This window comes from Ictalurus punctatus, chromosome 25 (genome assembly GCF_001660625.3).
Source record: "Ictalurus punctatus breed USDA103 chromosome 25, Coco_2.0, whole genome shotgun sequence".
Classification (NCBI taxonomy): Eukaryota; Metazoa; Chordata; class Actinopteri; order Siluriformes; family Ictaluridae; genus Ictalurus; species Ictalurus punctatus.
Window position 1 is genome coordinate 18,526,178 of NC_030440.2, and position 23,669 is coordinate 18,549,846.

General features: G+C 40.1%; 2 protein-coding genes across 7 annotated transcripts; one reads left to right on the forward strand and one right to left on the reverse strand.

Annotated features, from left to right (window-relative positions):
• Positions 1-587: 587 nt before the first annotated feature.
• Positions 588-7,623, reverse strand: cdca4 (cell division cycle associated 4). Of its 6 annotated transcripts, XM_017456556.3 has the most exons (4): positions 7,439-7,619; positions 5,537-5,561; positions 3,106-3,297; positions 588-2,891 (listed from the first exon to the last, which is right to left on the reverse strand). In XM_017456556.3, exon 4 carries the CDS (start codon positions 2,882-2,884, stop codon positions 2,021-2,023), a length of 864 nt encoding a protein of 287 aa, XP_017312045.1. In that variant the 5' UTR covers positions 2,885-2,891; positions 3,106-3,297; positions 5,537-5,561; positions 7,439-7,619; the 3' UTR covers positions 588-2,020. The 6 variants fall into 6 exon arrangements, with proteins under 6 accessions (XP_017312045.1, XP_017312043.1, XP_017312046.1 ...); XM_017456554.3 differs by lacking the exon at positions 3,106-3,297 and having other exon boundaries at positions 7,439-7,623; XM_017456557.3 differs by lacking the exon at positions 5,537-5,561.
• Positions 7,624-13,300: 5,677 nt separating this feature from the next.
• On the forward strand, positions 13,301-22,659 carry LOC108257675 (E3 ubiquitin/ISG15 ligase TRIM25). Its single transcript, XM_017455605.3, has 9 exons — positions 13,301-13,988; positions 18,112-18,207; positions 18,534-18,767; positions 20,349-20,508; positions 20,600-20,701; positions 20,789-20,887; positions 21,131-21,229; positions 21,702-21,766; positions 21,904-22,659. The coding sequence occupies exons 1-9, from the start codon at positions 13,404-13,406 to the stop codon at positions 21,919-21,921; spliced, it is 1,458 nt and encodes a 485-aa protein (XP_017311094.1). The 5' UTR covers positions 13,301-13,403; the 3' UTR covers positions 21,922-22,659.
• The last annotated feature ends 1,010 nt before the right edge of the window (positions 22,660-23,669 follow it).

Sequence of the window (23,669 nt, forward strand, 5' to 3'; positions counted from 1 at the left end):
TCAACAGATCTCTTCGCATTCTGACTATACAACAAGCTAAAGAATATTACACCCCAGAGCTGCTGATTTCCGTACTCTCGTTGGTCAGAAGGTGTAGGTTAGTTTTCTACAGCAGCTCTGACAGAAGTAATCACAATTTTTACAGTATCGCATTATCGTTGCTATAGTAACGGCTCGTTCGCAGGTATAATACAGCAGACGCTGCATGGAGACGGATGAAAAATGAACGAGTGCAATGGTCGATGTGAAGCTTTATGTAAGGAGATGTTTGTTTAACATTTATGGAAGGAGTCTCCAGCGTCAACAAAATGTGACAGGCAGTTAAAGCTGTAACCAAGTTTTCCGACATCTTTTGCGGTTTCTGTGCAACATGACAAGCTGTGTTTTTGTCTTAAGAAAGAAAGAGCGAGAGGCTGGAGAGGGTAGGACTGTTTATAGCTGCTATAACATAAGTGAGAACTGGAACTAACTTGCCGTTATGAATGTAAAATGTCATTGTAAATGAATAAAAATAATGTAATTCTTTAATTTCAATCATGTATATCCTGAATAAAATGCATTTTCAACAAACCACACAGCAAAACAGGTTGAATTTGTGCTTTTTTTATTAAAAATGTTATAAAAATGCTACAATGCACATATAAAATGTTTTTTATGCTCTACTCTAGACTTATATCATACTTAAAAATGAAACCGACGTAAAGCAGAGAGGAATTACATCCACTCAAATTAAATGTACTGTAATCGTCTTTTTAACGTTTTTCTTTAACTATAAGAACTGGTTTCAGAATCGATGACTGAATTGAAGTTTCTGTAAATAGGAAGACAATCGTTGAAACCCTGTCCTCTTTCTGACGGTCAAAAATACAAAGTTAAAGTCAATACTGTACTTTAAAATGTGCTCGAACACTTTGTGCATAGGAAGTGTATTGCGACACTCAATGCATAGGATCAGAGAAAGTGTACAGCTCATTACGAGGCTGCGTTTAGACAGCAGGCTGCAAAACACGACATCAGATTCAGGATTTCTTTACCTGATCAGAGACTTTATAACGAAAGGCAGCCGAAAATAAAGCTACGACTGAATTATGTTATCCTTAGATCTGTAGATGTGCATCAAAATAGTGGGACATAATGCATCACGACGGCCCTTTGCACACATCGAAGGCTTTAAAACCGACAAAATAATAAAACGCGTTAAATTAAAATGTACTACTGGTTGAAGGATTTGGGGTGAATCAGGCCCGTGAAGTCTCTTCTGCCCTGAGTTTGACCAAAGCCAACACTCAACATGTAAAGTTTGCAACAAATAAATAAAAATAAATTAAAAGTCACTATATAGAATGGGGCGGCCCCTCCCCCATCATTCTTCATTTGTCGATAAAACAAATAAAAGAACACTATGACTTCTAATATTAAAATACAGGCTGACGATTTGCCCAGATACTGATGGGAAAAATACGCTGGGTGCCAAAATGCACCTAAAAGTGTGTTACAATAAAAATAAGTCATGCATTGCTGTATTCTTACTGCCATTTCTGAATCCCGAAAGGGATAAGGAAAAAAAAAAAAAAAAGCCACAACATGACGTCCACCGATTTGCGAATCTGTTTAGAACCATAATGTTGGAAACCGATGACGAGTGCACTGTAACAGTTAACAAGCAGTATCTATTGTAAAAATATATATTTGTCATTTTACAGTTAGGCAATTTCATCTTTATGAAAATATCTTTTGTATACATCTGGCTCTGCACTCCATCCTGTATGTAGTGTTAATGGACGCAATAAAGAAATAAATTAAAAAAATTAAAAATAAAAATAAAAATAAAAAAGACAAAGGGGGGGGGGGGGGGGGGGGGGACACACATATAAAGGGTAACTAGTCAGCTCATAAAATCAAGGCCATTCTTTAGAAGACACACACTCCTTTCCCTGAAAGGACTGCAGACTGAACTTCCACAACAGGTAGAAAAAACATTAAGAGGAAAACGTGTACTAGTCTCAGAGCCGCCTCTCGTCTAAGAGCCGACAATGATCTCCATGATGTGGTCCAGTTCGTTAAGATCAGAGCGGCAGTTTGACGGCGAGTTTATAGACGTCGGCGTGTGAGAGGGACTCAAACTGTCCAGCAGGTCGTACGGACCCATCTTGGGCGCCGTGCTCTGAATGCCCGTGAGCATGGTGTCGAGGTCGTAATACGACGCATCCACGTCCGAGAACAATTCCTCGAGAGCCGAGTCCGGACCCGAGGCACCGTTCTTGATCTCGAACGTTCCGAAAACCTGCCCCATTGCCTTCGGATCCTCCCTGGAGGAACTTTCCTGTTCGTCATCTTCATCCTCGTCTTCGTCGTCCTCGTCGTCTCCTGGACCAAGCCTGGAGCTTTCCGGGGAGTCCTCGGTCTCGTCCCAGCAACGACGCGAGGTCTCCGAGAGACACACGTCAGAGGCGGAGTCGTGCACCGAGACCGAACACAGCGTCTCGTCCGCCACAACCTCTTCCTCGCGGCTGATTCCTTCGTAGCTGATAACCGAGAAGAGCTTAGGCTCGGCTTCCTGCTCTCGTGACCGGCAGAGCACCTCGGTGGCCACTAGGCGTTCGGAAGGGCCCTGGGTCCCGCTGCAGAAGGCCTCGGTGACCACCCAGCTGCCGTCGTGGGTCATCTCCTCCTGGATCTGCCGCACCGTGTTGGCGATGAGCACAGAGCGGCACAGGTTGGGCTCCACCAACATGTGGCAGAGCTGCAGCTTGATGAGGGACATGTCCAGAAGAGACTGGCGCTGTAGACTATACGACGAGGACACCTTGGCGCTGGCCAGGCTCTCGTCCGACATCTCATCGTCATCGCTGGGAAACTTGCGCTTGGTGCCTTTGGAGAACATGTCTACCCTGGGAAAGAAAGTAAAACCTTCATTATAGGTCACATATTTGGACAATTTTTAATGCTCTAATCAAACCAAATCTTCAAATGCCAAACAGAGACAGAAAAGCAAGACAGATTAATGCATAATAAAGCTACATTCGGACAGGACGGGAAACAAGAAACAGGTTAAAGGGAAGCAAGGGACTCTGTGTGTTTAATGAACCGAGTATTTAGTGTTACCAGCATCTACGGAGGCATCAGTACCCATCAGTACTGGTATCAGGTATGGGTGCTCATATACACCAACTTCCATTCCAACATCCAATACCAGGTGATACTACGTGAGGTAATCCGCAGCAACGAACAACACGACGGTCTGGACGTACTTCCTGATTAATGAGTAAAGCAAAGCAGACTGCAAACTGCATCTTCCTACAACGCAAGCACAGGAAAAAAACATGTACGTGTACGTGGTATTGATGCATCGCCACCAAAAACCATTGCCATCTTTACCCAGGAACATTATGGTCAACTCCAGAATTATTGGCACCCTTCAAGAGAATGACAAATGTGATTCTACTCAACTTTTATTTGTATGGCGCGTTTAGCAATCCGTACATTGTCATGAAGCAGCTTCACAGAAATCTCCATACAGATATCGATTTAGACTAATCCTTAATGAGCAAGCCAGAGGCGTCTGTGGTGAGGAAACCCATCCTCATCTGGGTGACACCGGATAGTGCGATTATAAATCCTCTCTCTTCTATAACTGTGTACTATAAACAGTGTTAAGTGTCCAGAGTTTACCTTTCTAACAAAAGTAAACAGGTTTTTCCTTTTTTAACAACAACAGAAACATACGACAAAATTACTGACACCATTAAGTCACTGTGCTCATTAAAACAAAATGGAGGAGTGGCACAGAAGAAGCTCTTTGCTGGCTTTGCTCTCCTTCCAGAGAGCTTGCAATGAAATTTCGCCTCCCGGATCGCCAGCCACGTTTGCTAGTGCGTCGAGTTGTGTTAGCTTTGGGGGTATTACTGCTCAGCTGTGGTTTCCGACCTTTCCGACGCACGTTACATACCGCCATAAGCAGTAATGTCTTTTAAATTGGTCATCAATCAAAAACAAACCTTATAAACTGGAATATTTAATGAAGGATTATCAACAAAGCTAGCCTGAGGAGCTCACAAGTGCACGTCTAACCTTACCGCCTGCATCACGTGACCCCACAAAAGAAGTCCTCCGTAAGAAAACACCCAAAAACACAGCTCCTGAACTTTACCGAACCTCAGTGGAGTAACAACTGGATTCGTGCTTGTGATCAGATTAGATCAAAATCAAACGTCTTGGCCATGAACTACAAGGAAACCCGCTGTACAACATGGCAGTGGATAACTGACGCTTTGGGGCTCTTGTAAAGATTGATGGCGTCGTCGTGAATTCTGGAAGGTACCAGGTCATTTAATCCTTAAACCTGGTTGCCTCTGCCAGAAGGTTACGACTTGCCCATAGATGGATCTTTTATCCTAAATCACGTTAAGCACTACAAAAGAGACCCCAAACGGCAAGGGTGCCAAATATTTTGAAACCAGTACTGTGTTAAAATAAAAACATACAGCACCCCAAAAGCTCAAAACATCACTCACGTTGGGATTTATTTGCTAAATATGAATGACATTTATGCCCATTCTCCTGAGGAGTGCCAATAATTCTGGAGTTGGAAACGCAATTCACAGACAACAGCAACAGATCAGGTGTCTGCGTGTTCGTATCTACAGTAGATCGGTGTAAATCGAACTTATTATTCAGACTTGACTTTCTGCAAACGTGTTTTCACCAGGAGTACCGACCCACAATGCTCAGGAAACAAGAAACGTGACTCTCCACGGTCACGGCGACGCCGTAATGTTTTGAAGACGGTCATATAACTGCTTATACCACAGTGCTGTGGGATTCTGTACTCTGATTGGTCAGAAGGTGTTGATTCGTTTCCTATAACAGCAGCGCTGGCAGTGGCGCAGCTGCACATCGCAGGTTTATATTAATGCGCGTGCTCTAATACGTTATCGTTTCTATAGTAACAGCTGGTTCAGAGGGACCTGTACAGCCGATGCTCCACATAAACTGATTAAAAGACGCGTGTAATCTTAATATGGTGAACTTTTCTGTAAGTAAATGTAAGTTTAAGTTAAGTTTAAGTTTAATTAACATTAATGCCTTGCGGTTTCTCAGTAACATGACAAACTTTCGTCTTATTAAATTCACGAGAGAGAGAGAGAAAGGAAGGCTGGTAAGAGAATGACTGTTTATAGCTGCTGACGTTCTTTAAATAAGAAATAGCAATAGTTGGCAAACTGCTGTGGTATAAGAGGAATAAAACACGTCCTGTTGTAGGAAAATAATCCTCTTCTGGAGGTTTATTTTCAAGACAAAGCAACATGTCTGTTAATTTCACTCATTTCATGTTAAGACTGGTGACTTAACATAATGGAAATGATCTGATTGACCATTAACTTTAATCACTCACTCACTCACACACACACTCACACACTAACACATACCATAAACACACTACCACACCACAACTCTAACCCAACAGACCACACGTTATCCAGATACACCGGAGAGGGTTAGGATGAGGGAGAGGGCACAGGGGCGTGTCGCCTACCTGAAGCACGAGTGACATCCCAGCACTGTAGAAACACAGACCAGAGCGCAAGCTGACAGAATGCACAATCACGGCAAAACTAAATAAACACTACACATGATCGTCACATTAATAATTCCATTCGCACTACACACACCTCATTTTAATACAAACTGACTGGATGGATCTTTATTATAAGCACCTGTTGTAAGGGGGCGTGGCCAGGTGTGATCAATAGTTATGGTCACGTGACTTACATGCACTTTGTACTGTGCTACGAATTCAATAGCTTACCGGAAGCACTGTTTCTCTGACATTTTAAACAGCGTTTATATTTTATTCTTAAGCATTTAAACGTTTTTTTTTTTAAATGAGCGAGTGCTTCCTGGAGCAACTGTACAGCAAAGAAAACATCTTTTCTCACAGGATGTAATGCGATCTTTACCTCATATTTTACCTGGGGTTATTTCTACTGCACGTTGTACATGATACGGCCAAAAGTATGTGAACCCCAGACCATCGCATGAACGTGCGTTAGGCTTTGCACTAGATTTTGGGGCGTGGCTGTGGGGATTTGTGATCATTCAGCTACAAGATCGTTAGTGAGGTTGAAGTCAGGTACTGATGTTGGGATGTAGAGAAGGCTCCAGTTCCAGTTCATCCCAAAGGTGTTCAGTGGAGTTCTTCCACCTTCGTCCAACCTTAACACACCATGTCTTCATGGAACAGTGTTTGGGCCTCTTGGCTCCAGTGAAGGGAAATTATAATGCTACAGTGTACAAAGATAGTCTATACAACTGTGTGCTTCTGACTTTGTGGAAACACTTTATGGAAGAACTGCACATGGGTGTGATGTTCAGGAGTCCACATACTTTTGGCTGTATAGTGTGTATATAAGGTAATAATTACATTATTCACCTCCATCCTCATGTAAAACGAATCCAGTCAGAACAAGGCTTGTGTCTAGACTCATTCAATCGATGTTGGAGAATAAATTTTTCCCATAATTCCACTGCTGTTCTGCATCTCAGGCTCTGCAGTAAATCTAATAAACTCTGAACCTCTCATCACATTAATTTACTTCTGTGAGGCTTTTAAAATGACCAGAAGATGCAAAAATATCAATCTGGACAAATCATGCATCACTATTTAATCCGGGCATTTTCTTTGAACACAGCTAAAACATCAATATTGTTTTGTTTTTATTATTAAATATCATTTAACATGTGACATTCATTATTAAAAGTCCTTTCAAAAAGCCCACTGAAGTAAACGGGGGAATTCTCTTGACGACATCGACGTGACGTCACCGCACGAGCATCCGCTAGGCCACGCCCCCACTTCCGGCCTGTCCCCCTTCCCCCACCGCCTTGACGTGGCCGGTAACCGGGCTAAGCTAGCGGCGCACAAAATAGTCCAAAAGAAACCCCGTAAAAGCATTATACAGTAACACTTTACAGTACACAACAAGCAGCTGTTTCTATTTTCATTTCTACACATATCCTCAAACTTTACACAGTGTGCATTTCATGTTTAAAATGTCTGAAAGCCTAGCCGAGTCAGGCTAGTGTGAAAACGACAAAGATGGACGCCATTTTGGATTTTTTCACGCCAGCTCTCGTGATGGGATGCCAAGCGGTGTATTTTGTACTATTTTACAATACGGTCATGTGTGTGAAAAAAATACATTTAATACATATAAAGAATGCGGGTTGATAGAACAGAGTTAAACGATCAGCAGGTGTAAGATAAGTGGATTTACTGCGCATACCGGGGTAATGTTGAACCCGCGCGAGCGCTCCCACTTCCGCAAACACGCCGTTATTCGAAATCGACCGCGCGGTTCGACATGGCGTCTCGCGCGCTCGGGTTAAAAAAAAAAAAAATAAAACTGAACGCGCGCTGCACAGGAGGAGAACGTACCTGGTATGAGTTTATTTCTTTGGTTGATGAGCGTCATGCGCGGTTCTGTAGGCCGGCGGCGGTGTTAAAGGTGCAGCTCCACTCGGCCACTCCGGTGTAGTGAGCTAGTGAGCATCCGGCACGCAGGCAGGGCTGATGGGGGCGGAAACCTTCAGCTGCATGGACAGCAGGCCATCCTGCATCTGCACATACCCCGGTACCTCTCTCACACAAAGCCTCGGGGGGTGGGGCACGTGGGTGTGGGTGTGGGTGGAGGAGTCCTGTCCTGTATTCCTGCATCTTTAAGCTGAAATCAAAATGATGTTTCAGAGCATTCTGTTCCTGCCCCTTGTTGGTCTGGAGAGCAAGAGCTGGTACACTTGCAAAAATGTTTGCTTTGTGGTAAATTACTCACCAGTGATTTACAGAAGTCATCCCTGCTGAAACAACAACAACACCACAATAGAAACCCTCACAGAATTTGTCATGGTTTTAATGGGAACTCTAATGGTCCCTGTGGGTCTCTACTGGTAATTTCTTGCCTTCTATTGGTGGCATGTTATATCTAGTGGATACCATTAAGGACCAATAATGGTAATGGTTTTAAAGGTTAACAGTTGGTGGTGTGTGATGGTTTTCCCGACAGCAGCATTCCATCAACAAATGACCTATTGTGTCCCAAAATAAATGTCAAAAGAATACAAAAGAAAGTTGCATAAGCGGCAATATTCCTATGGCAAAATCTAAATAAAATGACAAAAAAATGTATTTGTTTATTGCATATCGATATCCTCAGTGTCCCTCATAAACAGGCTGTTTTCTCCTGTCCCACCGTGCGGACAATTATACTGTGTCATGCATTATAATTATAAAAATAAATGCATTTATTTTATAATGTAAAAATAAAATACAATGCATTTGTATTATAATAATTAAAATAAAGGTAAGTTACATTTTTTTTGTGCATGGGCAGCTTGTTATGTCTGTAATTTAAGTGTGAAAACATTCATTTGCATTATTCATGTGTTCGAAGTAATAATAGAGCGCTGCAGGATTTGAGTCCTAAAACCCAGAAAAATTAGTCATTGAATGTTTTTTTTTTTTTTTTAATGCCTGAAATAAAGTCTGTGGTTGTCACAACTCAAGATATTTTCACGTTTTATTCTATTTTGTTAAGCTTTTACGTGTCTTGAAAAAGGCGATTGCTGACAAGTGATTAAATGGGACTACGGACGCTGTCGGGGAAATTAAACGTCATCACGCCGAACAGGAAAACTCTTCTACTGCGGCCTCGCTGTGTTTATACTCGCACTCTTCCAAACTATTCCAGCTCAAACTTGTAGATTTATGAGTTTAGAGTATTTACCAGTTGTATTGTATTTTAAATAAAGATTGAAAGAGTTGTCGGAAGCGTAGCGACGGTGACGTTGAAGTCATGCGACCGTGGTGTAGTTCTATAAACTAGCCTGACGTTAGCTTTTTACTTCTGGCGAGTGTATTTAGGTTTCAAAATTCATAAAAGTTGTGTTCGTTTGTGAAGATTATCTTGATGAACAAGAACGTATACGAATCATCAACGTTTACTGGTCACAGAGCAGCGTATTTCCTGCAGTAATCCAAAAGCCAATGGAAAAATCCTATTGAGATTTTGTCGAGGTACGCGGGGATGATGCTAACTTCCAGGCTGACCTGCAAAAACACCTCATTCCTGCAGCACTCTACATTTAATCCATGCCCCACGGTGTATGTGCACCCCTGTTACTGAAACCCATTTACCAGTTAAACCAATAACACACGACAGCTACCGAGCCTTTACACATGAACCATGTTTACACTGCACATATACACTTTCTCTTGCGCATGTGTGTGTATTGGTGTTTTTTTTTTGTTGCATTATTTGTAATTTATGTTTTTGTTTTTTCCATATGTCGGCTTAAATGATATCAGAGGTTGCTGGAAGAATTCACAGAGTAAGAATTTCATTGTACTGTGTAACAGACTGTTTCCTGTACACATGACAATTAACACCGGAGTCTCGAGTTTTGACAAACAGGAAGTTTCATCATCAAGACCTTTACTAACAGCGAGGCCAAGAGAAAAGTTTCTCCTCACAGCTCTCTGTCATAGCTTTCAAATATTGTCAGCATTGCTCGTCTTCTCCAGCTCAGCAGCGGCTTAGCTACAAAGAATATGTAATTATTGAAAGAATTTCTTTATTTACTGTTACAGTGTTTTTGTCATGATGCTGAACGCGATGTTAACAAAGTTAGCATCCTTTTCTGAATAATGGCCAACGTTAGCCTGGATCTTCAACCCTGTTACTAGCAGGTTGATGTTGAAGACTGTTGATGTCTCAGTGGTACTGTAACGGTGGATTGTAATTCATACTTTCCACATAACTCCATTCTTCTTTTATCAAGTGTAAATCTACTCATATCGGCAGCTAGTGCTGTACATTTTCACTGAAACCAAAAGGAGTCCCGTGGTACAACATTGCTCAATTCTGGAAATATGGAGACTTACTAACCAGCCAACTGATCAAACTTCTTTCAGTGCTTTCAGGGACGTAGCTAAGGGGGAGCCGGGGTGGTTGGTGCAAGTAGCTAACAAGCCGACTATTCCCTGACTTATCACTGATCTACTTTTTGAATAAACAACCAGTATTCTACATCTTTCATATGGAGCCATGATGGAGTTATTCACTGTCAGTTGTGTTATAAGCACAGACCATTACACCACTGACACTAACACCATAAAGACGCTGTCCCAGTTGATTGTTTTGTTTGAATTTTATTTACATTTCATTTTCTTACAGTATATTACAGTGACCATGATTACTACGGAACAGTATTTGATTTACCTGCGTAGCTTAAGATTCATGAGAAAACACAGTAAGATAGTTACTTTATTTATTTATTTATTTATTTACATAACAGGGACAATAAACATTAGTTAATATCAGTATTAATGATTTAAACGTGTTTTATCCGCTTGCATTAAATAATGTTTGTAATTAATCAGTGCTGGAGTTTACGCTGGAATGAAAACACTGATTACAGACAGTGTTTATAGATGTTCTGTTTAAATTAAACTCAGGATGGACTGAGGAGTTTAATCCGATTGTTTTTGCTGTTGATGGCTGATAGAGAGAGCCAAAACCTTTTATTATCCTCTCTTTTAATCTCTCTCTCTCTCTCGCTCTCTCTCTCGCCCTCTCTCTCTCTCTATCTATCTGTCTCTCTCTATATATATAGACACACACACACACACACATACAGGTGCATCTCAAAAAATTAGAATATCGTGGAAAAGTTCATTTTTTCCGTAATTTAATTCAAAAAGTAGAATTTTCATATAATCTAGATTTTTTACAAAAAGTGAAATATTTCGAGCCTTTTTTTGTTTTAATCTCGATTATTACAGCTTACAGCTCACGGAAATCAACACTCTAGTAACTGAAGATATTAGAATAAGGAATTTATAATACAGAAATGTGGACCTTGTGAAAAGAGTGTTAATGCATGCACTGATACTCGGTCGGGGCTTTAATCCTTTTGGACGAATTACCGCATCGATGCGGCGTGACATGGAGGCTGTGGGAATAAATATAAGACACAGGAAAACACAAGGGTAACAGAGCATGTAGTTTATTGAGAATCACTATGATACATATCACACGCTGGGGAGGGAGCAGGACTTGTCGAGCCCTCCACAGAGGTTATGGGAGACAGATGAGCCTCAGTTTGAGTAGAAGCATGAGCAAAGGTCACCGACGGAACGATACGATAAGCGGGAGGGTGAGGAAACCCTGGGTGTACAGGTGAGGAGCAGAGACGCTCCAGCAGAGCAGCAACGTCCACTGCCAAATGTGCCAGCTGATGACGAAGATATTCACCCAGGCCTGGGAGATTGAACAGCTGAGAGGGAGAAGGTCCAGCCGCAGGAGGGCGTTGATCAGCTGCACAGAGATCAGAGAGAAAGGACAAATATGAGATAAACCTGTAGTGGTAACACTTCAAATATATCCACATATATACACATGTACAAGCACATGCAAAGAATGTAGGAAACAGGCATCAATACACTGCATGGAAAGAGCATGAAGTTGAAAACACACACACACACACACACACACACACACACACACACACACACACACACACACACTTACAAAATGTTTAAGAAACACCAAAAACATATAACAAGCTTAGGATTAGAGATAAAACATGTAACAGAAAGCAACGATAAGAATATATCTCACCCATAATGAAGAAGTGGTAAAATATCCTAACTGTCCAGGACGACGGTACGGGGAGATTCACACAGCTCGGTTAACAGAAGCAGGAATGCCAGTGAGGGACTTGGAAAATTTTTAAAATACCAGAAAGAATCGTCTGTATCGTCGGGTCGGGTGTCTCTCGTAGATTCTCTATGGGGTTCGGGTCCGGCGAGTCGGCTGGACGATCGAGCACAGTAACACCACGGTCAGTAAACCGGTTACTAGAAGTTCTGGCACTGTGGGCAGGTGCCGAGTCCTGCTGGAGAAGGAAATCAGCATCTCCATGAAGCTGGTCAGCAGATGAAGCATGAAGTATCTAAAATCTCCTGGTAGACGCTGCATCGACTCTCAACTTGAGAAAACACACTGGACCGACACCAGCAGATGACCTGGCAACCCAAATCATCACTGACTGTAGAAACGTCACACTGGACTTCAAGCAGCTGGGATTCTGTTCCTCTCCACTCTTCCTCCAGACTCTGGAACCTTGATTTCCAAATGAAATGCAACATTTACTTTCATCTTCCACGTGATTGTGTGTGTGTGTGTGTGTGTGTGTGTGTGTGTACTGACCCAGACTGAGAGATCAAAGCCCCAGGAAACCTTCGCAGGAGTTTTGAGTTAATTATCTGATTAGAGTCGTCTCAGGTCGACGTTTCTGTATTATAAATTCTTTATTGCAATATTTTGAGATACTGGAGTTTTGATTTCGGTGAGCTGTAAGTTGTAAAAAGAATTAAAATAAAAAAGGCTTGAAATATTTCACTCTATGTGTAATGAATCTAGACTATATGAAAGTTCCACTTTTTGAATTAAATTACAGGGAAAAAATGAACTTTTCCACAATATTCACATTTTTTGAGATGCACCTGTAGGTATATATATATATATATATATATATATATATATATATATATATATATATATATATATATATATATATATATATATATATATATGTGTGTGTGTGTGTGTGTGTGTGTGTGTGTGTGTGTGTGTGTGTGTGTGTCTATCTATCAGTTAGTTAGCTAGTTTTTTGCTTTTCTTTCCTTCATTTCTCTCCCTCTAGTTTTAATTGGATTTAATGGTCCAAAAGTACAAGTAATAAATATTAAAATAATACATTTGAATAACATTTATAATAATAATAACAATAATAATAATAATAATAATAATAATAATAATAATAATAAAGTAATAAATAAATAAAAAATTAAATGGTCAATTTTGGTGAAAACCTATCACAGTGACAATCTGAATTAACATCTAAAAAAAAAAAAAAAAACCCAAACCAATCAACCAAATAACACACAAAGAAAAGAAACAAAAAGGAGATACGAAGAAGATCCTGTGTTAAATATCTCATATATATATTTCTCCCATGTATTCATTCCTGCTTTGCTGACAAATGGTGTTTGTTTGACTCGCTGATGGTCACTTTTCTCCCAATTCTTCTGCTTTTCCTCTCTTTTATTTATTTTTTTGTTACTCCCCCTTTTTCTCTCCTTCACTATGAATCTTGGTGAATCATTTCCTCACGCTGATAAGGTCTGAAGTAGCAATCAAAAAGAAAAGTAAAATATTCTCACACTTCCCAGAAGGAAGCAGGAAGTCTTTGGGTCTTATCTAGACACTCATCAGGTGTCAAGCAGAGAGCAGTTCAGGAGCTTCACGAAGACTTTCCTGTGGTGTGCGGCTGAGAGTAAAATGGCAGCGTCTCTGTTCCGAGATAGAGATCAGTACAACTGCTCAGTGTGTTTGGATCTGATGAATGATCCGGTGACGATTCCCTGTGGACACTCTTACTGCAGGAGCTGCATTAAACACTACTGGGACCGAGATGAATCCAGGAGAGCTCGATGTCCTCAGTGCAGACAGGACTTTCCTAAAACACCTGCACTCAACAAAAACACAATGCTGGCTGAAATCCTGGAGACGCTGAGGAACACCACGCTTCAGGGTTCTCCTCCTTCTCCTCCAGCTCAGACTTCTGCTCAGCCTGGAGAAGTTGAGTGTGATTTCTGCACTGATGTAAAGCTCAGAGCGGTGAGATCATGCCTGGAGTGCCGAGCGGCGTACTGTGAAACGCATCTCCAGCCTCACTACGACTTTCCGACTCTTAGGAAACACAAGTTAGTCGTCGCCGCCGAAATACTGACGTGTCCGAGACACGATAGACTGCTGGAGGCTTTCTGTCGCACCGACAACATCTTAATCTGTATGAGCTGTATAATGGACGAGCACAAAGGCCACGACACGGTTTCATCTGCAGCAGAAAGAGACGAGAAACAAGTGGGACACTTTTCTCTTATTAAACCTCTATTCATTTTTATTACAGAACACTATCAGAAACAAAGGTGCATTTCCTTATAACTGGGATAGAGATGTAACTGAATCAGAGCATATTACTCAGAATGAACAGATAAAGTGTTCTTAAACAGATGCAGATACAGATATGAATAGAAGACCCTTGTTGTTTTTGTGTTTTAGAAAGATTGCCAGAAATGTTGACATGGCAGCTTTTATGTTCACAAGACCACTTTTATGAACGTGAACATGAACATTTAGAGTGTTCATTCATTCATCCTTAGTTTCTGACTAACACTAACCCCAACTCAGGGTCACATGATTTGAATTAGACTTAACTTGGTGAATGCACACTATTTAAAATTTGAGTTTTACCAGTGTTTCTCGAGACAGAGTGATATGGTTCATATATAATTAAAAAAAAAAAATCCTCTTTAACCACGCCCACCGTACAGATACAGCGGCATTATGTTAACACTTCTTCACTCAAGTGGTATCATCAAGGGCACATCTTTTGTACATTGTGTATACGAATATAATTTAGCTTTAAAAATAACCACAGATGTATAACTGCACCTTAAGGACCACCCGTACCCTTTAAAGTTTTATTCTAAAAGATAATTAAAGGTACACTACATACGCCTTCTCAGTTAAAAGATTGCATATACAATATTACACTTGGTCCAACATCAAGTGGGGTGGACTATTACATCAGTTTAGTGACCAATAACAAATCAACAACTCCTCTTAAAAGTGTTTGTGCAAAAATACAACCTTATTTACAAATTTTTAGAAAATGTAAAAGTTGTGAATGCATTAGTATTCACTCCCATTGCTGTGAAACCCCTTATAAAGGCCTGGATAGGATTAGTGATTAGTTCTAATGATTAGCCTAATTCTTATGATATTATAATTATATTATTATATGCTTTATGTTGAATATACTTTTATAAACAAATGAGCATTTCAAAACATAGGGCTATTCATCATATAACACATAACAAAGCATGGGAAAGACTTTCTAAAAAATAAAATAGTTAAAATAATATTTTTTAAAAGTAAATGGCTTCTTATGTTTTGCTAAAATCCAGGCTAACCTTAACAAGCATTCATTAGGGCTCTTGGGTTCTCACGGTCTTGGGCTGTAAGAGAATTGCCTGGAGCTCCGTTGACCCTTTCATGTTGAACTTTGGTTTCTTACGTAATAAAGATATTATACGTAATAATATCTGTAATCGTAATATCACATGATCTGTAATCTGTAACATAATATGTCACAGACTCTGAACAGATTAAATAGTTCTGGTTTAAACTTGAGTTAGGGATAATAATCCTACTCTTCTGTCCATTCGTCTTCAAACATTCTCTTTTCATTGTTTTTCATGTCATCACTTCGCTAATCAGACCGTGAAGGTTAAATGAAATAGAAAAATAAATCTACTAAAGTCTGTAAAATTCAGTCCTTTCTGAATGAATGTGCTGTAATGAATCTTTGGTCTGTGGTAAATAATTGACAGTTTGGATGAACTCCAACAGAGGATCTGCTTCAGAAACCAAGATGGTCCCAGTGTCGAGCCACTGATCCATGGCCAGTTTTTTTTTCATTTACATTTATCAGCTCTGCTTATCAGCGTTCCTTGCTCCAGATCATAAACATGCCTTATACAGACTGTACAGCTTCTCGTAATCAACCCCATGAAATCTAAAGGGTTTTGCCATTTAGAAGTAAGGTGACATTTAAGGGAGGAGCTAAAAACAGCCAGGAAAAGCAAAAACAATTGTTATCATACAACTTGGTTGACCTTGCCAATTAAATTTCATGCCTAAATGAGCCTTTCCATAGTCCTCTCCAAAACTATTGGAACATCCGGGCTAATTCATTTGTTTTTGCTGTAGACCGAAGACACTTGGGTTTGAGATCACAAGATGAATATGAGAAGAGAGGTTAGAATTTCTTCTTTTATTTCCTGGTATTTATATGTAAATACATTAAACAACATAGAACACAGCAAGTTTTGTATCAGACAACCCGATTTGTAGGCGAGCAAAACTATTAGGGCGTATGTCTGAGAGATGTTTCTTGTTATCCAGGTGTGTCCTATTGGACTGGTTGTTTAAACAATAAATAGCTCTGAACATCTCTCTTGGTTTGAGCATTCAGTTTCACCTGTGAAGACTGCATTTGTTGTCAAAAAGGATAAGCCAACATGAAGTTCAGTGAGCTGTCTATGGGAGAAAAGTGAGCTGTTTTGAAGCTGAGAAAAAGTGGGAAAATCAATCAGACGCATTACTGAAACATCGGGTGTAACCAATACAACAATTTGGAATGTTCTGAAAAAGAAATAAAACACTGGTGTACTGAGGATCAGACACTGGACGGGTCGGATAAGGAAAAAAACAACAGCTGATGATAGAAACATTGTGAGAGCTGTGAAGAAAAACCAAAACAACAGTCAGTGACATCACCAACAACCTCCACAGGGCAGGGTGAAGGTCTCACAGTCCACCGCTCGAAGAAGACTTCGAGAGCAGAAATATAGAGGCCACGACACAAGATGGAAACCACTCATCAGCAGTAAGAATCAGAAAGATCAGATTGGAATTCACAAAGAAACACAGAGACGATCCACAAAAGTTCTGGAACCAAGATGAACCTCTACCAAAGTGATAGAAAGACCAAAGTGTGGAGAAAGAAAGGATCTGCTCATGATCCAGAACATACGAGCTGATCTGTAGAACATGGTGGAGGTAGCGTCATGGCTTGGGCTTGCACGGCTGCTTCTGGAACGTTCTCCCTGATCTTTATTGATGATGAACTCATGATGGAGCAGCAGAATGAATTCAGACGTTTACAGGAACGTTTTATCTGCAGATTTACAGAGAAACGCATCCGAATGAATCAGGAGGAACTTCATCATGCAGCGAGACAACGATCCAAAACACACTTCCACCTCGACACAGGACTTCACCAGGGGGAAAGTGGAAGGGTTTAGACTGGACACGTCCATCAGCAGACCTTCACCCAACTGATCAGCACCTCACCTCCTGAAGAGGAGACTAAAGAGAGAACCCCGAAACACACAACTACTGAAAGAAGCGTAGCTCCACTACGTTAAAAGTAAAATACATGCTTAAAAATGCTCTAAAATGTATATGGCTATGTCAAAAATATGTTATTACAGCAACACAGACTTCACTTACAATAACTTCATGCAGCATACTTACAGTTATGAGTGGTTAGAGTTCCTGACATTGTTTGAGGAGAGGAATTTATACATGCAGCAGGTATTGTATATTTCAACATAGGATACACCTTTATATCCTCGCTCCTAGCTCCTCTGGAAGCTTCCGCACTCCACGTTCCTCGCCTCCTCGTGTTGCAATTAGAGAACTGATATGTCCTTCAAGATGGCTGACTTCGATCAATTTCCGGGTCACAGGCTGGAGGACGGAGGAGTGAGGAAACAAGGAAGCATCAATTTGAGTATCGAGAATCACCCATCGTCCTGGACTCTTTCAGACAGTATGGCCTCAGACCTCTAGGGTACTTAGAGTCATGTCAGGCTGTTGAACAAATAGATGGATGAACCCATACCACAAAGAGAGAACTGACATAAAGTGAACAGTCCCGAATGTAATTTTAGTTTGTGTTTTATTGATCTATTTTTATGCCTCTGCCACTATGAATGAGTTGTTGAATGTTTTTAGGATTTATACAGAATTATTATTGTAACCAGTAGATGAACTTATTAGATTTTGGATTTTGGACACGGTCGAGGTCACAGCAAGGTCGAATGTCTGAAACCGTTTTTCTTACACGTTCATGTTCAAGATAATTCCCATTAGTGCAATATCACGAGAACAAGTGGTTGAATGTTGGCTTCGAGCTCTAATTGTTTTTTTTTTCCCCACAAAGTAAAAGAGAAAAAATGAAAGATGTATAGGTTGAAAGCAAAAGTGAACATTGTCTGTTTGTTCCTTCTGTTTGTTTCCTGTATATACAGGACATTCAGGGTGATGTAGTGTTATACTCAGGACATCATTAATTCTGAGAGTGTGTGTTAGTTTGTTAAATTTTCACAATTCATTTGTATAATTAACTTTATAGATCATACTTCAGGATTATAAAAGCACATTTGTGGAGATACGCGAAGAAAAAGAGAAGGAGCTTCACAACCTGCTAAGTACCCTTGAGGCTCATGAAGTAAGTAAAGAGACACTGTAAGAACTTAAAAAGAGCAGTGTATATATATAGCTTAAAAAGAGCAGTGTATATATATATATATATATAGAAAAGAGCTTAAAAAGAGCTATATATATATATATATATATATATATATATATATATATATAGCTCTTTTTAAGCTCTTTTCTCTGGTAGTAAAACAGCTTGCAACTTTTTTTTGCGTGTTAGGTCTGCAGATATTTTAAGACATGGAAATCTTTATTAAATCAATGTATAATATATACAGTATGTATAAATTATATCTATATCAAATATAACATATACATGGTGTTTTTTTAATACAGCAGTCTGCACAGCAGGCAGTGGAGGACACGGAGCTAGCCTTTAGCTTGCTAATCAGCTCCTTTGAGAAAAGCTGCTCTGAGGTGACCGAGAGAATCAGAGCTCAGGTGGAGATGGACAGGAATCGAGTTACAGATCTTCAGGAACAGCTGGAGCTTGAAATCGCTATGCTGATGGGGCAGGAAGAACTCATGGAGAAGTTTTTACAGACGGAGGATAATGTCTACTTCCTTCAGGTTTGATTCTGTCTGGAAGTGTGTTAGATTGCAGTGTTAATATTATTAGAAAAATAAAGAGTGTAGGCCATATTCAGAGTCAAGTGAGGAGCAGTATTAAGTCCAGAGCAGTATTAAGTCCAGAGCAGTATTAAGTCCAGCGCAGTATTAAGTCCAGCGCAGTATTAAGTCCAGAGCAGTATTAAGTCCAGCGCAGTATTAAGTCCAGCGCAGTATTAAGTCCAGAGCAGTATTAATTCCAGCGCAGTATTAAGTCCAGCGCAGTATTAATTCCAGAGCAGTATTAAGTCCAGCGCAGTATTAAGTCCAGCGCAGTATTAAGTCCAGAGCAGTATTAAGTCCAGCGCAGTATTAAGTCCAGAGCAGTATTAAGTCCAGAGCAGTATTAAGTCCAGAGCAGTATTAAGTCCAGAGCAGTATTAAGTCCAGCGCCACTGTCTGACAGTTTGGCTGAAAATGATTGAATGCAAAATGGGGCCAGTGTTAAATGAATAAATATGGCACTATTAAATAATTAATAGGAGTAATAATAGTGTAGAAGATTATTTAGATCATTCTTCAAACTGCAGGCACATTTTCTTTACAGGAGAGCGCATCAAATTAAAAACATTAACTGCTTAATCCTTGAAGCAACCTTATCAGAAAAGAACGTGGACAGACAATCAGCCATCACCTACAACTTAGCAAGAGAACACTTTGGGGTGGAGACAGAGAGCGGAAATGAAGTCAGTCAGGAGAAGAAAACAAACTAAAGAGAAAAGAAAATCCAACGCTTGAGGAAGGAGTTCAAGATCCTGAAAAGGCAGTTTGAAATAGCTGACGCTGAGGAGAAATCTATTAGATTTTTTTTTACTGTAGTGCTCAATTTTTGACAGCAGAAAGAAATCTGTGGGTTTTTCTTAAGAGGTAGTGCTTGTGTTTAAAAGTGGCGGTCTAGATGTCATTGAAAAACTTCAGATACTTCAGAAAACTCTGGCTACAGAGTCTGAACTACACACAGGTGATTTTAATCATATGAATGCAGGGCTCAGAAAATACATATCTTACATAACCTGATTCTGAATACAAGGTAAACATTGATGGAACTTTTGTACCTAATCAGTCCCTCCAGGATTTCGTGATTTTATGCAAGAAATGAACGCCAAATCAAGCAAACTCCACGATATTCGGACGAGCTTGCAATTTTTCAAAATGACAGCAGATTTCCCACAGATTTTGTCCAAGACACGTCATGTGACATCATTACAACATGCATGCAGTCAAAGACCTCTTTGATTCCTGTGCCTTGAACAAATGCACGAGAACAGCTAAAAATTCTCATTTACCAACAAACATCACTGCAAACACCCAGCAAAACGATGTAGTGCAATTGCGATTTCGCCAGGTCGAGTAGTTTTCCACAAAAAAGCACAAAAATCTCCACAAGTCGCATCTCAGTTTTGAAGAAGAAAAAAAGCCGCAGCGAAATCAAGCGTTTTTTGGCCACAAAAATCACCAAAACAAACCTTCTGAGAAATCCTGTATGAACTGCTTAATTTGCCAACTCTTTGTGAAAAATAAGTGTTTGTTGTCCTTTAACAGAACTTCGAGAGCATGCCCAGTCCCTCTGGAGATGACGAGTCGCGCGCTCGGACTTTAGAGCCGCTCGTCTCTTTCAGTGACGTGAGCAGCATGGTTTCTGAGTTTAAAGAGAAACTGGAGATTTTCTCCAAGCAGACAGTGGACTACATGTTTGCAAACTGTAAGTGTGTTCTTTCTAAATATTTGACTCCTAATCTTCTGGAAAGTTCATTATTGTTTGAGAACCGGTTCCTGAACTTTTCCTCTGTTAGTCCATATCGGGGTCGGTGACAGAGTTCGGGTGAGATCTTCTGTGAACACACCTACATTTCAGTGGGGTCCTATAACACACGAGAGTGTAGGCGTCGTCACGTGTAAGTGTTGTACTGGTTTTTAATCCAGGTTTAATCACAAATGAATTCAGAGTTTGATTATAATCTGAAATCTGCTCCATTTTACAGCCATAAGTGAGGAAACTGTGATCGTCGACTTCCCGGAGCACGAAAACTGGAAAGGACTCCTGTCTGAGATGGAGCGCGTAACTGCTGCTGATGACTCTGGTATCTAATCCTACAACTTTCAGGAAGTGTCATGAGTTATTATAAAGTGTGTGTGTGTGTGTGTGTGTGTGTGTGTGTGTGTGTGTGTGTGTGTGTGTAGTTTTAGTTTTCATACTAGTGATCCATTTAAAATCTACAATTTTTAATCCTCTTCATTATACACTGTCTGCTCACTACAGACCAAGTTACAGTACAAATGAATTCAGAGTTTTATTGTCATTAGAAATCTGCTCCATTTTACAGCCATAAGTGATGAAACTGGGCTCGTCGACGTCCCGGAACATGAAAACTGGGACGGACTCCTGTCCGAGGTGGAGAGCGCAGCTGCTTCTGATGAATCTGGTGTGTAAACACATGGAAAAGTGTGTGTGTGTGTGTGTGTGTGTGTGTGTGTGTGTGTGTGTGTGTGTGTATTTGGAATGTGTGAAATGTGTAGTGGTTTCATGTCATGAATCAGTAAAGTAACTGTGATCTTACGTCGTTGTTTCCACTGCTGTCTGAGCCGGAGTTTAATTAAGCTGTACTGAATTCGGACATATGGGCGGAGCTTGAAAAAGTTCCGACTCGGACACACTGGTCTCGATGACAGCTTTTCTACCAGACACAAGTACTCTTCTGCAATGGGAAACTGATACAGACACTGGGCACAGTGGATCTGGATTATGCTAATAACTCTCTGCTGCTAATAGAGATATTCATTCATTTCAGTACTATTCTATTCCTCATCCACGTGATGATCCGCAGCTCTGCTCTGAGAAAGATCATTACCTGCTAAAATATTAAAATATTCCAAACAAAATATTTTGTTTCATAGGAACTTCCGCTCAGCAGAGGAAAGTGACGCTGTATGTTAAATATATAAAACGCAACTGGGGAAAGGTGAGTGAAGTGTGGGCGTGGTCAGGAGCAAGGCTTTTGATTGACACATCTCTGAAGCTGTACTGTGGACATGCTGCATTCTTATTGTGTGCCTTCATGCATTGCTATACATATAAAATCTTTTTTCCCCGTAACAGGTCTTGGGGAAGAAATGAATGTGGACTTCCCGCAACGTTCTGACGATGGATAGGCGTCGTCTCCGAGATGGAAATTGTGTCCTAAATTATTCAAGATTTGTGTTCATATTGAGACCGTAGAGTTATATTTGTATATTATAAATCAATCTGATTTTTCTAAAAGTCGTGTTGATACAAGAGATACACTCTCCAGTCACTTTATTAGGAACGCCTGTACACCTGCACATTCATGCAGTAAATATTTCTTCATTCTGATGTTTGATGTGAACATTAGCTGAAGCTCTGGACCTGTATCTCTATGATGTGGTGCTGCCGCATGATTGGCTGATTAAATTAAAATATTGTGATGCCTGTGACTTTAACCGTGGTGTGGATGTTGGAGCCAGACGGGCTGGGAAGTGACAGTAATATCAGGTGGAGTGTGTTTCACAATCATTTTATAACCCTTCCTCGCAGTACACTGGCGTTCCATTCCACTGGAGGAATGGAAATCGACTTCTTCAATCAGGATTAACAAATGAGTCATATTATCACCACAAGTCTGTTAGAAGATGAGTCAGGACACTGTTGGGTTTCTGTGTGTAGAGCAGCGTGACTCTGTGTTTAGCTGCTGCTGAGCAGGGATAAACCTAGTAGGCTAGGTAAAAAAAAAACAAACAATGCGCATTCTTAAAAGCCTGAGTGTTTACTTTCACATGAGCCATTAAACAGTACTGTGGAGTGTGACATCACCAATAAATTCAGCGCTGAACATGGGCACAAATTTCTTTTCTTTTTTTTTTGTAGCTTCTGGTAAAGAGTTAATATACTGTGTGCTGTAGTGTAACTGTACTGGTAGTGAAAATGTCATCACACAGTCCTGGGACAGTTTGTGCCGTTCACGGCTGTACTAACAATCAGACTAAACTAAACCAACGGCTGATACGGCTGATCAAAACAGGCACGCTCCTGTCAGTGATGGATCATTTTTAATAAATCATCTAGCAAAAGACGAGGAGCAAAGTAGGACACTGCTGAAGAATATAAACAAATCAATTGTGTGTTTACTGTGTGTGTGTGTGTGTGTGTGTGTGTGTGTGTTTACTGTGTTGTGTGTGTGTGTTTACTGTGTTGTGTGTGCGTGTCGACTCGACTCTCCATCACAGACAGTATATTATTTAAAAAATACATAAGAAAAGTCACTTCTTTCTTAGACCTTAATCGACATCAGTGTTTATGATGTACACAGTAAACGTGTCAGATTTGGCCACATCGCTCATTTTCATCTGCTGTCTCTCTGCAGGAGGATTTTTCATTTTTTAAGGAAAAGGGGAAAAAATAGGACAAAAGATAAACTGAAGAGCTCTTACTAACCCCCACCACGGCACATCCTGCACTCTGTAATGCTGCTATGAGGAACTTTTCCTGTCAAGAAACCCTTTTTTAAAATTATTGCTGTTCTTTATGAGTTGAGCTTCACTTTCCTTCCACCTTGCATGATCTTGTGATCTGAATATTGAAGCCAAGTGCATTAAATTAGGATATAATTATGTAATTAAGTGTTCTGGAGTGTGCATTTAAAAGAGTACGTTGATTACAGCCACGGTGTTTAGATATTATATTATATTATATTATATTATATTATATTATATTATATTATATTATATTATATATTATAATTAATTAATTTATTAATGAATTATTTAAATTTATTTTACATTTAAACTTAAATCAGGGTGGACTAAACGATTTTAATCAAACGTGTTATAGATTGTTGTAGCTTTTAA